This window comes from Alligator mississippiensis, chromosome 4 (assembly GCF_030867095.1).
Source record: "Alligator mississippiensis isolate rAllMis1 chromosome 4, rAllMis1, whole genome shotgun sequence".
NCBI classification, from domain to species: Eukaryota; Metazoa; Chordata; order Crocodylia; family Alligatoridae; genus Alligator; species Alligator mississippiensis.
The window spans coordinates 151,543,672-151,561,662 of NC_081827.1; the positions used below are offsets into that span (position 1 = coordinate 151,543,672).

General features: G+C 45.9%; 1 protein-coding gene across 1 annotated transcript in view; it reads right to left on the bottom strand.

The window, feature by feature from the left end:
- Positions 1-721: 721 nt before the first annotated feature.
- Positions 722-17,991, bottom strand: part of LOC102560977 (scavenger receptor cysteine-rich type 1 protein M130) — a 70,551-nt gene continuing 53,281 nt past the window's right edge. The window contains exons 10-12 of the mRNA XM_059726247.1: positions 3,368-3,463; positions 1,193-1,345; positions 722-834 (exon numbers count right to left, since the gene is read on the bottom strand). Of these exons, the coding sequence (XP_059582230.1) occupies positions 722-834; positions 1,193-1,345; positions 3,368-3,463 (362 nt within the window). The remainder of the gene's footprint in view (positions 835-1,192; positions 1,346-3,367; positions 3,464-17,991) is intronic.

The window sequence follows — 17,991 nt, forward strand, 5'->3', positions numbered from 1 at the left end:
CCCCAGGCATAGCTCTCCTGGTTTACCATGGGGCTGTAAACCAGTGAGTTTCAGCCCCCTTTCCCCTGCACTCCACTTCCCCACATCCCCAACCTGCCCCTATTGGATTCACTAGCCCCAATGTATTTTTTGGATTTTTTTTCTTTATTGGTTTCTCTCTCCCTTTTCTGGGGCAATGGTGGGGCAGGAGCCTTCCGGGTGGGCACAGATGCCCCCACAGCATTTCCTGCTGCCCCCACTATTGGTCAGATTCCAACCAGGCTCCCAAGGGGCTGCATGTCCCTACAATGCCGACCCTGGAGGCAGAGTCTAACTGACCCCCTCTGGATGTAGACAAGCCTCTTTATTGTTATCTTACGTTGTGATGCATTTTCATTCTCACTCCATTACCATCCCCTTGTACTGACCCAATACATCAGGTTGAGAGAAATATCATTTCTGGAACAAGCTTTCAAAAAGGGTTTAATAAGAAAATGCATTAATTTTAGGATGAAGAATGTTTTAGGAATACAAAAGCAGGAGCTATTGGCAACTTAAAAAATTGTCACTTAAACTAATACACTTGCAGCTACATCAGCCTCTAGAAAAAGCTGGTCAGGCTACCTGCTATGCAGGGAACATCTCTAGTGACTCTTTGGCCCAGTCAGCATTCCTGAGAGGAGTCATCTAATCATACAGCATTTATGTCCTCACAAGGCATTTGTGCTAAACACAGACATTCTTACATCAATGTTCCAGCAAAACCATCTTCAACATCATCATATTCTATGTCCCCAGGAGGCAGGGATGGGTCTTTTCTGTCAGCTCCACTTCTTCGGGAGTACAGACTGGAACCTGAAAATATCAAAGGAAGCACATGATACTGACTTAGCTCTGAACCTGTCTTGTCATTCAGGTGAGTCACTGCAACTATCTACTCTTTGGTGAACAAGGTCACCATGAAATACAGGTATATCCATTACTTCCAAGCTTATAATTACAGGAATCTTGAGCGAGGCCTCAAACTACTGTGGGAGTGACTTATATTTTTGAACTTTATAATAAATAAAATATTTTGAACTCTCTGTTATTTCTAAACCTTTAGATTAAGCATGCTTCATTTTTGGAAGCCTTTTTAACTTTATAGCTGGAAAACTTGCTACGCATCAGTAAGACTAGAGATTGAACAGCAAGATATGGTAACTTCACTCACCTATCTGTGAATCCTGTGTCCCATCACTTTCCTCCAGGGCTTCACTGACTTCCTCATCATTCTGGTGAAAGGCAGAACTGTGTTCTGGATCAGAAATTTCTCCAGCATCATCATAACCATCACTGGTGGCATCTCTGGGCAGTACAGAGGCCTCTGAAATGCAGATGGGAATTAATAGTGATGAGGACAGACCTGACAGTGAATAGAGAAATTACGTAAAGGTCAGGGACAAATGCAGAGATGCCCATAAAGCGCCCTGATATGCTCTCTCCATCAATTCCATTAATTCAGCCTGGGAAGCCTGTTACACAATGCTTTGCTTAGACCTAGATTCTCTATTTTTAAAATCAGGGAAAATACTTGTTTTTCACACAGTACTAACCAGAGTAGCAGCTGTAGGTAACAACTTCTTTGAAACTTTGACTAAGAAAATAGATGTTACATTTTAACTAGTTCATAGATAGCAGCTGCAGTAATACTGCTCCTAACCTGAAGTTGACATCCCAGGACAAATAAGTGTAAAATTCTGTTTTCTTTTCAACAGTAGGTTTAATTACAACAGCAAACAGGAAAAAGTTTGAATGAGGAAATAAACCCTTTCATCTCGTACTAATGGCACTAGCACATGTTTTAAGTCAGTTGACTCTAGGTAATAAAATAACAAATGCAATGTAATGACAAAATAAAATATGGAAAGGTAGGGGAGTTTGTCACACATAAAGGTAGATTTTCTGCCTGTCTGCAAGGTAGGCAGCCTGGGGAGCCAGGCAACTAGCTTCCCGTTTTCCTAGGATCCCTGACATCCAAGACATGTGATTTCCCTGGTGTTTCAACTCTCTGCAGAGCTGACCCCTGCGGGAGTTTGGCAGCCTGGGCAGTCTGCCACCTCAAGAGTCCCAATGGCTCTGGGAGCCAGGAGTCTGAAATCTCTGGGAGGTCTTTCTCTAAAACAACCTAGAAAGAGCCAGAGAGCTGTAGTTTCATTTCAGGGTTCCCAACAGAAAATCAAACTACCCCAGAACAATCCAGATTTGTGGAAACTGCAAAGCATCTCAACTGCCAAATACTTACTGCTTGGACAACATGCCTCTCTCCTGACATAAAGCACAGCATGAGTTTTCTGTTTCTTAGGATGGAAAATGCTTATGGAGGCATAAAAGCCAGGCAAACAGGAATTCATACTCCTTGTCACACCACAAATGCCCAAAATTTGTGGCTGCAATGAAGATGATAATAGTTTCTGCCATTTTATTGCAGCAGATATCTGATTGTTTTATGCACAGGAGCACAGACAACCCAGAACTACCCATGCTCTTCAGCTGCCCCAGGCTAGCACTCTTGGGACTTGAGAGGACTGATCCTGCAAGGCCTGGGAATTACTTTGCAGATTCAGGCCCCTCAAGCCTCCAGGAATATATGCCCAGTTTTAGCCTCTTACAGGAACTCATCCTGGGCAATCTCTGATGCACTTATTTGTAAATAGGGAACCTTGGCTTCCCCCTTTACATGGATGTGCCATGGGGAATCTCTAGGACACATCTTTGTAAGTGGGGAACACATCACCTGTTGTCCCACAAGATCAGGCCCTGATCAGTTCATGACAACGGGCAACATGTGTTTTACCCATTGAAGCAGATCAGCTGTAGCAAGACATACTGCCACTACTGGTCTACTTCACTTGGTGATGTCTGTTTATAACTTTTTGTCGCTGCCCTCTGCCATACAACTAAATTAGTGCCACACTCCGTGGGAGAAAGGAAGAGGATGGAAAAAACAACAAAAGAAAGTGAACCCACACAGTAGATCACTGACCACTGCAGCAAAGGGAAGGAGCTGGAGAATAGTTCTTATTCAAACATTCCAAAGCCATTTTCAAATTATTTAACCCTAAAAATAGATGCTTTCCGGGCCCATATTTAGTTATACTCCAAAAGTGCAATATTAGCAATGTTGCAGAAATTGTCCCTAGAGATGGGACTAGCAAAGTCTGATTCGTAAGCAGGGTAGGGCGCTCATTGACCGAAGTCCAGTTACTGGCCGGTCTCATCACAGCACTAGTGCTTGCAGCATTTCAGTCCTCTGGGGTTGAAAACTACAGGAAATTAGGACTAGTTCATGATCTCAGGATGACAAGTGAATTAGACAGTGACTCTGTTAGGAATGCAATGCACAGACCTGAATGAACAAATGATTGCCCCTTCTCCTTCATTGAGCTGTAGTCAATCTCTTCATACACAGCCTCAGAGAAGGGCTGTATGAATTTTCTGGATGCTGAGAGCAAAGAGTATATGGTTAGTAGAACACAAGGTGGGAAATACTATTAAACCCTTCTGCCACAGGTCAGTGAGGGACTATTAGCAGTTTGTTTTTTTTATCCCAGAAAATATCCCAGTCCAGAAAACAAATGTGTCCCCTTTCAAAACTTCTCTTTGGAGATGTTTCCTTTAGCTGTTGCACCATCACAAAATCTCTCCTCTTAAACTATCTGTTTATTTTCATTTCATTACTGCATATTATTGCCCATGCAGCAGCTTCAGTAATCCCTGTCCCAACATGAAGTTTACATTCCAGGAATAACAACACTTATTTCTCTGCTTTTCAAAGTTATTGTACCTGCAGATGTATTTGTCTGTAGGACTGAATCCTACAGGTGAAACTGGTGAGCATAATGCACTGTCCAATATAGCTCAAAGCTGTTCTTCACTCACCTATATTCTCACACATTTCCACAGGATTTCCAATTGTTCTAGGTCATTGGTGCTCACATTTTTTGTTCCATTGGCCAGATGACTGGTACAAGGCCAGTTTGCAGTCTGGATCAAGCGCTGTGCCAGCCCTGTACACCAATTTCTAGCCCTGGAGCTCTGTACTCTCTCCACCAAGCAAAAGCCTCATCCTAGCCAGGCAGGGGCAGTGGGAGGAGCACCAGAGCCCAAACCTGGCAGAATGGAGATGTCGCAGGGCTCTGTGCCATGCTGTCCATCTAGAATCAGGATCTGGAGCTCCCCGTTCCCCACACCTAGGCCCCACACACTGGAATTAGGCCCCGTGCTGCTCTGCATGTTCAATCTAGCACTCAGGGCCACAGTTGGCACAGTTCCCACAGGATCCATTGGGACACCATGTGTTGACTTGCATGGCGCTGTAGGAGGGATCTGGCCCACAGGCTGGAGGTTGAGCACCCCAGTCTAGGTTCTTTTCCGCTATCTCCCTCTTCCTTTTGATACCCTAAAAGTCTCCCTGCAACTTCAAAGAGGTATTTTTATGTCATTTAGACCAGGGGCAGGCAATAATTTTGGGCAAAGGGCTGCTTACTAAGTTTCGGGAAGCCATCAAGGGCCGCATGACAGGCAGCCCAGGGCAGATTAATATTAATTTTCTAAATTTTTAGGGGGCCTGCGGGCCAGATAGAATGACCTGGTGGGCTGCATCTGGTCCCTGGGCCGAATTTTGCCCATCCCTGATTTAGACCCACTAGGACACAACTTTCTGCTGTGCTCTGGCATTTCGCAACAGCCCAGCCACAATGATTAGGACCAAGCAGAGAAGGACCCCCAGAATAATGCAGATGACAATGGGCACCATGTCTCCCACACTGTCTGTTGGAGGTTGATCTGAAAGGAAACAAACATAGGAGCACTATACACTATTCTCTGAAAGACAAATGAATCTCAAGGGAACATCCCCAGTTACTAATTGTACTGTATGTGGCCAAAAGGTCAAATACTGAGAAACAGGAGAGCAACTCACATGCTAGAGCGAGAGTCAGAAGCCCAGGCACATCACCGGAAAGGCACTGAGCAACAATGCGTATCGGTCAGCGTGCCCTGCAGGATCCACCCCAGGTGCCATTGCCGAATTAATTTCAGTCTTTTGGTCAAGAAGCTCCTTCTCCCAGAGCACAGGTTACAGCTCCTCTCTCAGGAAAATGCAGCACTTATTGGAAGGGGGTTCTTTACCTGTTCCCTTCGGGGAAGTTGTCATTCCTGTTGCATCTGCAAAGGAAAAAAGAAGGAGGGTTGGAGTCTGAAAGAAGGGAGAGGTAAAGCATTATCTACCAAAGGGATGGTCCCCCTGTGTGGCTGCAGGTGGAACTGGCACATCACATATACATTCTCCCTTAAGCAGTGCAGGGACATTTCCAGACTAACTGAGGAAATAAGTCTCCCTGTGCTTTAGGAGCAGTGGGGACAATAGTAATAAACTAGAACACCAGAGCCTCAGATGAGAGCAGGGGCTCCATGGGCTGACACATGAGCACATCTGGGCCCTCCAAGGTTACACCCCTCACCACCAGTTCTTATGGCCAAGGAACAGGGGTCTGATACATGGCTGGGCAGGGGGATCCAGCACTGCTCCACAGAACGTTGCATACTTTATCAAAAACCTGTCACTCACTGCTAGTGCTAACAAGGGGCTGCCAGCTCTTACTGCATAATGGATTGAACAGAGATCCACAGTGCCAATAACCAGATTAGCTTTATTCATTATGGCCAGGTGATAAGGCTGCCTGACAGAGGGATGGGTGCAAGGACAACAGATTCAAAGTTTTCCACCATTATGCATCTTATATATAAATACATATACGCTATTAGGTCAATCATTAGCTAACACAGTTAGTTACATAGGTGCATTTCCTGAACAGGTAATATCTGCCACCTAAATTATTTTTGCTCTGTAGGCCCCAGTGTACTATAATTTTGTTTGTTATAATTCTGCTATCCCAGCTAATGGCTAGTCCACTCCTACCTGATCCTTCCCAGCCATATATGGAGCTTCTTTATGTTGTTATAGCAGATGCCCATCCTCTGCTGATACAGGCCACCATCAAGCAAGCAATCTCAGCATGGAAATAGCTGTCACCTTTCTGCAACTATCTAAATTTTCATGGCAGAAAAAAGTGAAAGCAAACAGATGCCCATACCCTCTGTCACACCACAAATGCTCAAGTTTGTGGCCCCAACAGAATGTAACAATAATTGGGTGGCTCTATAAGAGCCCCGGTATGTTTGCATATGGCAGAACAGCTCAGACAGCATGAAGCTGCCCAGGCAATCCAGCTGCCCCTGAGACAGGGGCTCCTCAGGATGAAGGGGCATGATTCTTCACACCGTAGGAATACCCTAGCAGGATTAGCCCCCACAAGCCTTAGAAACACCTGCCTTGCTTTCCCAGCTTACCCAGATGCATCCCTCCAGGGACATCACTGCATGAGTGGAAAAAATCAGGGCTTCAGGGTGCATGCCTGAAAGCAAGCACTCCTCACCTGCAAACATGGAGTCCTGGGGGAAGGAGATTCCTGAGGGGGTGCACCTTCTACATTGTCAGCGCTCCCATTCCTGACAGCAGTGTGATGCACAGGCTGCAACATGGAGTAGGGACCCCGGTTGGGAGCTCCCCCTCACCATTGCACTTGCAGACCCAGGTGCACAAGTGCCCTGCATAAGGGTTTCCCCATGCAAGCATACTGGTGCAGAGGGAGAACTCCCACAGGGGTCCCCTTCCCAACCCAGGGATATGTCTGCAAGCTGGTTTTCCCCTCATGCAGATACACCCCAAGTTAGGGCTCAGCAACCAGGCATGTCTGTAGATGTCCATGGAGTGTGATCAGTTGTGCCACAACCTATCACAGCACAGCCAATCACACTCCACTGATAATATTTGTTTCTAGCCTCACATACCATCTCTGCAGGAAGCTTTCCTAACTGAATCTTTCCAACCTGTCCAATGAGGCTTACACTCACCAGAGCAATTCACAGCAGTATCTTCTTTATGGTGGCAGTTACAGTGCCACAGAGATGACTCTGTCCCTCAACAGTCCAACTTCTCCAGCCAGATGGGGCCAGTCCCCTCCCCGAATGCTGCTTTGCCCAGGGCAGACACAGCAGGTACCTGATATCTTATCTATGTCCTTCCCAAATAAACATTTGATCCAGTAAAAGGTATCACCCACAAAAATGGGTGCCTAATAAATATGCACCTCAAAAGCACCTTGCCTAAAAATGCAATATTTTTCTACCTCAATGCTTCAGCGAATGTGGGCACATGTGTGCAGGTGCAGGTTTACATCAGAGGCTGGTGGTGTATCACCTGGGTGTGTATGTGTATGTGTGTTTAAAGCTGGTTTTAAAATTACCACTGCAAGAAATGTGGGTCGCTTCTATCTGGGTATCACATGACTGAAGATCCCACGGCTCTGATGGGCACTGCCAAAGGGCACTGTGATGCTCACAATGACACTCAATGTGGTCCAGCCATGTGGGACCAGAACCTTCTCCATATGCAAACTCTCTTACAAGTGCCCCTCCAACTCCACAGCTCAGCTGTTTGCATATAATTTCAACAGTGGCTTGAGTCATTCAGTTGGAGCAAATACTCCCCCAGGTCCCATTGTAGATAACCTCCACCTGTCCAGCCCAGTCTTCATCATTCACCAGCCTCAGATCCATGAACTCTAGAAGGAAATGCCAAAAATCAATTGTACTGGCCTGCTTTTGACAAAACCTGTAGTATGCAGACTGGAATCCCAGAGATCACTGATAACTCTGAATAGGAGCAAATGCAGAAACAATTTCTAGCAAGAATCACTGAAAGATTCAGAAAGCCTTCCAAATCTCCTACGGTCATTAGACACAAAATGGGAACCTGTAGAATGTCATCATTTACCAAGAATTATGAAATGTGAACAGTGTGAACAGGGACATACACTGCAGTATCTCAGGCATTTCATAATTCTTGGTAAATGATGACATTCTACAGGTTCCCATTTTGTGTCTAATGACCGTAGGAGATTTGGAAGGCTTTCTGAGTCTTTCAGTGATTCTTGCTAGAAATTGTTTCTGCATTTGCTCCTATTCAGAGTTATCAGTGATCTCTGGGATTCCAGTCTGCATACTACAGGTTTTGTCAAAAGCAGGGACAATGATGGGAAACTGCAGCATTCTAATAATGACTGTCATAAATGGGGAGGCAAGAAAGAGAAGTAAACAGGATCATTCTTATCTCTTCCCTCAAACATTTGCCCCCTCTAGTATACCACTGCTTACCAGGTTCGTGAGAGCAGTTATACAACAGACCTGAACAAAGTACTCCTGCATCCTCTTTGTGTTGGCAGTTGTGCTGGTTGTGCTGGCCCCAGCCCCTGGAAGGACATGCCCAGAGCTCAGACTCATTCCCAGAGCATTTCATGTCATCCAGCCAGATCTTCCCTGAGCCTTCTCCATACTGAGCAGAGGCAGGTGCCCCAACAGTATGTCCTCATCTCAACTGTTTGCAACCCACGTTGGCATCAGAGAGGTCCCAGGAAACATCACAGATGGTCCCCCAGGTGCCCTGGTAGATCTCCAGTCTCCCGGCACAGCAACCTGCCCCATTCACCAGTTTGATCCTCCTACTTCCTGTAAGGAAAAACCCCAGCAATTAATGTGCAAATTAATGATAACTGAATAGCTTCCATGCAAATCATTCTAATATTTAAAAGGCTCATATATTGAAATGACTTAACAAACTGTATTTGCAAGTAAAATAAAGGAAAACATCTTCAAAGTTAGACTACAAAAAGATACTGGATAGGAAATGACTCTGCCAACTCTTGCCCCCATCTGAGGCACAAGGGGCAGAATTGCAGCCATGCTTTGGAACTTGCTATATTGTTATCCTGTTTACCAAAAATGTACTGATTTGACAGTTGTATAAAAATCTACTTGCAATCTAATGAGAACACTTTATATGGGAGGCTGGTGGCAAGTGGGGTGGTCATATTTCTGCTCAATGGGAAATGTCAGGAGTTAAGTCAGCAAGCAGATCAACAGCCCCCAGCTGGACAGCAGTAAAGGTTTGGCTGCTTACTTATTAGCAGCAGTTCTTTCACAGCATATGACACTGGTCAAGTTGCCTCCCTATTTGTCCTGGGCCTCTGACTGCTCAGGTAGCAGTGGCCTTTGTCTGCTGGGCCTTCTGGTAGGATGGCAGGTAGGGAATGACCCTGACACCCAGAGAGGTAACAGGGCAGTGCCACAAATGGTGTTCAGTCCCATTACAGTAGAATGTGTCTCCCTAGACAGGGCCAGTTCCTTTCCCAAAATGCCCTCCTCCTGGAGCTGGCACAGCAAATCCACAATTGAGCTGATGACAGAGAACGTGGGCATCGGATAAATCCCAGCGCAAGTCACAAATAGTGCCCCAGGCACCGAGCACCTGGACCTCCACACTCCCCGAGCGCTGTGTGCTGCCATTCACCAGCCTGAAACCAGTGAATCCTGGGGAGAAGAGAAAGGAGAAAGTGATTAGAGAGGAACACAACAGCCCATGTCCTATTTTATACCAAATATACAAAGAATGGGAAGTCAGGAAGAGGCAATCCCTTTCTGATTATCTTAGCTTTTAGGGGTTTTACCAAAAATGGATTCCAGTGCTCTGTCCTTGCTCCCAACAAGGTAATATCAGCCCAAAATTCATATCAATGCTTCTTGGTGTTGTATGTGAAGGTTTGAAAGGGTGGTCTGGGGAATTCCTGAGCCTTTGTTGGGAAGGGCAGCATATAAATAAAATAGATGGCTTCCTGCAATTGCAGGGTATTGGATTTAGTGGTTCAGGTGGTCCCTTTTGGTCCTATGTTTTTATATTCCTATTTTTAAGATTTCACACTAAGTTCTTACGTGAACATATGAGGCCAATATCATTTGCGTGTGAGCCTGTCTGATTCATGGGTGGTGCTCGGGGGCAGTACGCAAGATGAGACTCATTTCCCACACACTGAAACTCTTCAGTCCAGATTGGTCCTTGTCCTTCTCCAAAGTGAGCACCTTCTGTGATTGTTACAACTGCTCCACATTGTAACTCCTTACAAATCACACTGGCAGCTTTAGGATCAAGGTGGGAATCACTGACAGTAGCCCAAGTGTGTCCATGTCTTATCTCCAGATGTCCTGAGCAGGCATTGTCACCTTCAATCAGCTGGGGCTGTGTGTCACCTAGAGTCAATCAATCCATCAATTAATGTAATGCTGAAACTCTTAGCCCTCCATTACAGCCCTGATTCCTATTTTAACACATGCAGATGACACTGTTATAGTGTCAAGAACTCCTATTGGATTACAGAAAGCAATTACAACTTTTGAACATCTTTGTGGACAAAATAACTTAAAGATAAATTCTGATAAATCCAATATAATGTACTGGGGAAGCCATGTACTGAAATATCCCTGGAATATGGGAGGAACCAAACTTGAAGTTGGCAAAACTTATAGATATTTGGGTGTCTTATTCACAGCTTCTCCATCATGGAACCATCATATTCAGTCAGTTAACATTAAGGCAGCCCAATCACCTGTGGCTATAAAGAAATATTATGAAACCACAGCAGGGTGATCAGACCAAGCTCCTATATCAGCATACAAAGCCAAAGTTACCTCTCAGATCTTATATGGTACTGAAGTATGAGGTTATGCCGCTAGTAATGATGGAGACATACCTCAGAACTAGTTTCTTAGGGCTCTTTTGGCTTTTCCTCTTTCAACTCCTGCATCTTTTCAGAGTTTAGAGATGGGAATGGTTTCTATTTTAACTAATATTATTTTTAGAATGGTGGGATTTTGGTTTAAAATCCTGCCCCTTTTACCATCTTGTCTGCTTAAATTATGCTACATAGAAAACATTAATAATCCTCCTTCTCTCCAATCACCCTGGTTAGCTTCCTGGTATCCCAATAAGCCCAAATTTTCTGTCATTCCCAAACTTGTTCAAGAAGATTACTATGCCATCATCAAAATAATTAATAAGCATGTTAGAACAGCACTAGGCCCAGGACAGACCCCAGTGTGTAGGTCACTGAGTCCTCCTCTTGGACTTTATTCAAAAAAGGGGCACTACGTTGGCCCTTTCCAGGCTGGTAAGTCTGTCTCCCACAACTTCATGAAGATCATTGCCAAGGGCTCCAAGATCTCCTCTGCCAGTTCCTTCAGTATCCTGGGATGAAGTTCACCCAGCCCTGCTCCACACTATGGGACTTGGTGGGTGTGGAGCAGTGTTTGGGAGTGGGACAGCCATGATATGCTCCTTGTAACACTCTGCCCTGTGGCGGAGGTAGGGTGGCGAGTGGTATATGGGAGTGTGTGGGAGGCAGGCGGCTGCCTGGGAGCCAGCTGGGGGTGAGGGGAGGGAGGAGGAGGTAGAGATGTATGCAACAAAGCATGCCCGTTTGGCAGCTTCCTCCTCAGCTCTCCATATGGGGCCAAGCCCCACTCAGTCCACACCATGCTCTTGCTCACACCCGCTGGCCCCAGCCCCAGCTCTGGCCACTGTGCAGCTTTTGTCATGGCTGCCAGTCAGATGCTCCTCTGCTCCCCTCACCTCCAGTGGGATCCACTCAGTTGAAGCTTCCCGCCTGCCCACCCAGAGTGGTGCAGCAGGGTCAGGGGCAGGGGCAGGGGCAGGGGCAGGATTAGGAGCAGCTGCTGGAAGTGAAGGGAGGACAGCAGCACCTGACCAGCTGCAGCCACACCAGGAACAGCCCTACCAGAACCTGCATGCTGCCCAGGGCCTGGGTGAGCTGTGTTGTTCTGCTCTCCTTCCCTCTAGCCATGGCTCCTGCTCCTGCTCCTGCTTCTGCTCCTGCCATGCCGCGCCGGGCGGGAAGGAATACAGGCAACTTCAACCAGGTGGCTCCTGCTCAGTGCATGGAGCTCAGGCTCCAGCTCCCAGCCACCTTCCACTCACTTTTCCCACCCATACATGGCTGCTCATCATGCTGGGCAGTCAGAGAGGGCAGAAGGCAGCTGGGAGCTGGAGCCATAGCTCCATATGCTGAGCAGGAGCCACCTGGCTGAGGCTGCCTGGGGAATATAAGAGCATTTGGCCAGCTGCAGCCAGGCTGGGAACAGTCATGCCAGAAGCTACAAGCTGGCTGGGGCCCAGGCCAGTGGGAGCACTGTACAGGCTGCCCCAGTGGGAGTGGGTGAGGCTTGGCCCTATGTGGAGCACCAGAGGGGCAGCCTCGGACTGGATCCAGCCAGTTGGCAGGCCAGATCCACCCTGCAGACTATATTCTGCCCACCCCTGTGTTAAAGGCAACCGCTTAAATTACCACCTCCTTCAGATAATGGTTCTCTTTCCATTAAAAGAAAATGAAAGTCACAACAAGACCTAGGAAATCCAATGATAAAAATCTTTGTTAACAAAGAGATAACATTACGTATGGTGGTACCAGGTGAGTATTCAGCCTACTGAGTTAACCAAAACTCAGACTTCTAAAATCTGGGGCATTTAAGTCAAGATAGATGCCTCTAAACCTTTAGATCTTTGATTTTTGCCTGATAGCCCAATAAATCCAAATGATGCATAGTCATTCTGCCTTTCAACTGCACTGGACTATACCTGCTTACAACTACCTTACATTACAGTCCAACAACTTAAGGCTGTGAACAGATATTGCCTTTTTCACAGCAAAAAATGTTTGAATACAGGACAAAAAAAATCAGTGTATAGATACCCACATCATTTGTCACAGAACAAATCCCCAAAGATATTTGTGCAACAAGACCTATTAATAGTTTATCCCACATTATCATGAGATTCTCCAGTGAATTCAGGGCTAGTGGACCAGTTGGTCCTCCAGGTATCCCACAATGTACTGCTTTGTCCCCAATCCTGGCTCCTCTCTAACTCTGTCTGGGCACTCTGGTCCTGACCACAGAATTTAACTACCAAAAGGTAGCTGATCTCATTGTCATCTGGGTCAAGATGAATCAGTGGGCACTCTAGTCAAGCCACCAAAACAAGATGATATATCACTTGATTGCCAAGGAAATGGCAGCCCGGATTCATGACCATGTTACGTCTCAGCTGTGAGCTCTTGGGCAACCCTGGCACAGGATGCAGTCTGTCTGACTCACAAGGACTCACCCCCCTCCCTCCCCTCCTCTACATAAATGAAACTGATTCAGATGCAGTGAGAGACACACCTAAGACCCTCCAGATAAGGGTGACAAGAGTGAAACAACTGCCCTAGGTCTCATTTGCATCCGAGATGGAACCAGATGACCATTCATTTACATGAGAGATGGAGAACAGAAATCCTGAAGCAGAGACTGCAGTGAATTCTGGGACCAGAGAAGCAGGGGAGCACTGCATGATGGGGAATCTGTGCTCCAAATGCTAATCAACCCATGTTCACACTCACCCAGCTCAGCATTTATCAGACCAGTTCTAATCTGGATTTATATGGACTTCCCCCCCCCCAGATACACACACACCTCTAAGTTTAATAGGCATCTTGGGCCGTACATTCCCCAGTCCCACTATGGGAGGCCTATTTAAACTTGATTGACTAAAACTCGGTTGCCAGGTTAGGAAATGCTGAGGCAAGAGACCGAGTCAGAAGGGGCATGGGCAATATTTGAACAATGGTTAAGGGTTCATCACAGCGTCCAGCCCGTTGGAGCCCTAACCACAGGTGTTGCCATACCTTTCCTGAGACGACTGGTGGAAGTCCTCTCCATAAAAGGTTATGAACACCCCAATAATTGTCTTAAGTCTGTTAAAAGACTATAGTAAGATCTGGAAAAGTCATGCTAAGCTGAGGCTTGTTCACAACAAGTAAAAATCCAAAATCCTGATGCTGCAGCTATCTATTGTTTCTGAAGAAACCATGAGATATCCCATCAATATATCTGCCATCCATAGGAATTTCAAGCTGGCTCCCAAGTATTTGGTTACTCCCTAATCTTAAGTGTTTCCTGATTATCAATCAGTTTCTTGAGATGTTCCAAACCAGATAACCCCTTGTCAATAGAAAAGACAATGATTTACACTATTGAGGATGCTTCGAGAAAGCTGAACTGAGGGTATAAAAATCTGTAAAAAGAGAGAGGTGCTAGAAGAAGAAGAAAACTCCTGTGCTGACACCATCCCCTGTTGTTCTTGGGATGCTGGAAGAACAGATCATCTCCCTTCAAGGACTGTGCCTGTCAGCTTTGTAGCCCGAGTACCTTGGACTGGTGAGATCCCAGCGCTCTCTCTCTCTTTTCTCTCTAGGCATAAATTTCTGAACCTGAACTGTAGTAGTTAAGCTTGAGTTAAGTTTCCCCAAATACTTAGTAAAACCAGGGTAGTATTGTAATTGTTTGTATTTGTTTTTCTTTTGCATGTCTATTACTACTAGTACCAATATATATTTCATATGCTTAGCAATAAATAACTTTTATAGTCAAACTGGTAGTAACTGGGTATATTTTTCTTTCTCTGCTTCTCTTTCCTCCCATGTTCTGCAGCAACGCTTCTTTTACCTAAGCTAAAGATCCCTGTGAAGCCCAAAAATACTGTGGGGTCTGCTCATCAAGAGGCCAAAGTTGGGACGTGCTGAGTTTGAAACACATAAGGGGATCAGCTTGTACAGGCTGATTGACCCAGTTTGACTCAGACGTGCCCTTATGAACTGAATGCTGTCCCATGAGGGTGTCAGCTGGACACCCAGCCAGATTCAGAGGGATTCTGTTTACCTGTGTGCTTGTGTCTGACTGCAGTTTATTGTTGCTCTGATGAACTGATTCTTGGCATATGAGGGTGTCAGCCTGTCCATGCTGATCAACCCGGCTGGGCCAGGCATGTCACGTTAATTAGTGTGTGTTTGTGTGTATGACTGATTTGGTGACTGGAGGAACCCAGCCCCATTGAGACCGAGTCCTGCAAGATAGCTCCATTGGGGGTGAGGGCTTGCAGAAGGGAGAGATACAGCTCCGTATAGTAACACAAGCAACACATTGACAGAGTTACCAAGACCCTAGAAACTATCCCTAATAAATGAGCACACCCCAAAGTAATGGGCAAATCTGGTAACAACCATGACTGAACCCAGCCGTGCTCCAAGTGCAAGGTGCTGAGACAGCACTTCATGGAGGCATGGGACTGCATCTGTGTCTTGAGCACATGCAAGGTCACATGCACCCTCTATAAGACACTCTCCCACATCTTTGCAGTAAATTACACTGTCAAGTCTGAAAACATGTTGGGTCCAGCAGCCCCTGGCACCATCGAAGAGCATAGCAAGGGCTCCAAACCAGCTGTGGTTGAGACATGCAGCCCTCCCCAGCCAGCACAGCAACCTTGGCAATGAGCCAAATCAGGGACTCCCACCCCATCTTGCCATGGCTGGCCGGCCACAGAAGCTGCACAGACTCTGAAGTGAACCTGTCCCCAATTTCCAGAAGATCAGCTTAACTTAACTTCTTGATCTGTCCCCCAACCTAAGAAAGTAGTAGGATTGGTCTAGACAATCCTGGTGAACAACAAATTAGGGATAGAAAAACGTGCTTTATAGCAGACATAGTGAATGAGTGAGTGAGACAACAAGGGAATGAGAAACAAAGCAGCTTTTAACCCATCAGGTCTGCCACTTGGACAATCAGAACAGACTACCATGGCAGCTCAGGATCCCCTGTAAGCAGCCAAAGCTCAGGATTGTAATGTCCCAGACTCCTTTAAATGCTTCTTAGTCATATTGCCCCAGGCTCTAAATGCTGAAATTGGCCCTGAAAGGCCGTCCATACTCCCTCTGGTTCCCCATCCTGGCAAATTAAATTCATGAAGTAATAGGTTGGTTCTCAATGAGGAAATAATGAGGCAAAAATAGGCTGGGGGCCCTGAATCTGTGCAGGGGGTGGGAGGAAGGTTGCAGTGGTGGCAACTGTTGTGGTCCTGATCTCTTCACAGCAGCAGTCTGCCCACTCCCTCAAGGTAAAACAAAGCAGGGGGAGGGGATTTTTGCTCCGTCTGCATTCTCAAGCCATGCCTTTTCAGTAGTTATTTAGCAGTATAGCAACTGCTATCCAAACTGTACTTTTCAAATCCATAAGCTAGCCACTTAGTAAAACTACCATCAACCCTGGCACAACAAAGACAGAACACCCTAATGTGCTATAGGCAAGGGGACCATGGCAGCCAACATCCTGCTCCTGTAAAAGGTGGTTAATATGCTCAGGCGATCCCAGGTCGAGGGCCTTCCCAGTTTTCTGTCATCCCCAGACTTGCTCAAGAAGATTTTTATGCCAACAGCAAAATAATTAATAAACATGTTGAACAGCACTAGGCCCAGGATAGACCCCTGTGGGAGTCCACACAAAACTGCCTGTCCTTCTGACATGGAGCTGTTAATAACTATACTTTTACTTGAAGCTATTGAGCCAGTTGGCTCTCCACCTTCTAGTAGTTTTGTCTAGACCACATTTCTCCAATTAGCTTATGAGACGGTCATGTGGGACCTTGTCAAAAGGCTTGCTGAAGACCAGATGTACTTTACCCACAGCATTCCCTTCATCCACCCAAGTAAGTACTTTGCTAGCTGTTTTTGATCAGCCTTTCCTACTTCAGATGCTTGCAAATGGCCTTCCTTCAAATATGTTTCAGCAACTTCCCAGGTACTGAGGCGAGACTAACCAGTGTGTGGTTCCCTAGATCCTCCTTTTGGCCTTTTTTCAAAAAAGGGGCACTATGTTGCCCCTTTACACTCCTCTGGTACCTAGCCTGATGACTTCATGACAATCATTGCAAAGGGCTCTGAGATCTCTTTTGCCAGTTCTTTCAATACCCTGAGATGAAGTTCATCTAGCCCTGCTGACTTGAATTTATTCAAACCTATCCAAAGTTCTGTGACTGTCTCTCTTGTTTTCTCCTCCCCCAGCTTGTCCTCTTTCTTATCCAAATTATCCTGAAGTCTCTGGCTGCAGCTTTTTTTTTTTTTTTTTTTTTTTTGAAAAATAAGACAAAGTAGCTGTCAAGTGGCTCTGCCTTCTTTGCATCTTCCATTAAAAGATCTCCCAGCTAGTTAAAAATGGACTTACCACTTCCTTGATCCTTCTTCTCTGGCCAACACACTTATAGAATCTCTTCTTTTTGTCTTTAACATCCATCACCAGGTGCAGCACATTCTTTTTCTTTGCATTCCAGCTTTTGTCCCATAAAGCTCTTGCTATTTCCTGGTACACTTCTTTGGTGACCTGCCTGTTTATCCATTGCCTGTATGCTCAGTTATCTATTTGAGGAAGCCACATTGATCTTCTGCCATTCTTCTTGTGCTCCCAATAAGATCATAGTTCTTTTCACATGCTGCATCTTCCCAATAATCTTATTTATTCCCAATACTTTATACATTTGTATAAATACATTGAATGCATCTTGACCTACTTGCTTCCTTTTTGTACCACTTGTTGGGGTTGTGGGGCTCTTTGGCCCTTTCCTGGAATTGAACTGCTTCACTGGTCCAATCCCATCTGGACTGTTTACAACACTGAACCAGTGACACCTCCACTCTGGGGTCAAGTGAACCAGGGTGACATTGGCCAGGCTTCTAGCATAACTGTGGTTATAGGCAAGGGGCACCAGGGGTCCCAACACAACATACTACACATAGCAGATCTCCCCTACCACCTTCAATTGGGCCCCTGTGTTTCATAGGCTCCCACAGGACATAGGGATATTGTCTATACTCCATGGCTATACAACATGTCTGTTTCCTTAATGGCTGTCCAAGCATGATCCCCACTTCCCCAGGTCCCTAGAGAGCACAGGACAGAGTGAACTAACCATGTTGAAAGTCTGCAGAGTGAATGAGCTTGCTCACTAGCTGGACAGCCTTGCAAGCTGCAGCTTTGCTGGGGAGTTCTTCATTCTTATCAAGGCAACAGCAAGAAGAATAATGAACTCCTTTACATCCTCCTATACTTTCAGGCCAAACTCATGAAAAAGGTGGCAGTGGTACCTCAGGACAAGATAACAGGTCAAGAATACAGTCAGAGACTGGTGTCCAG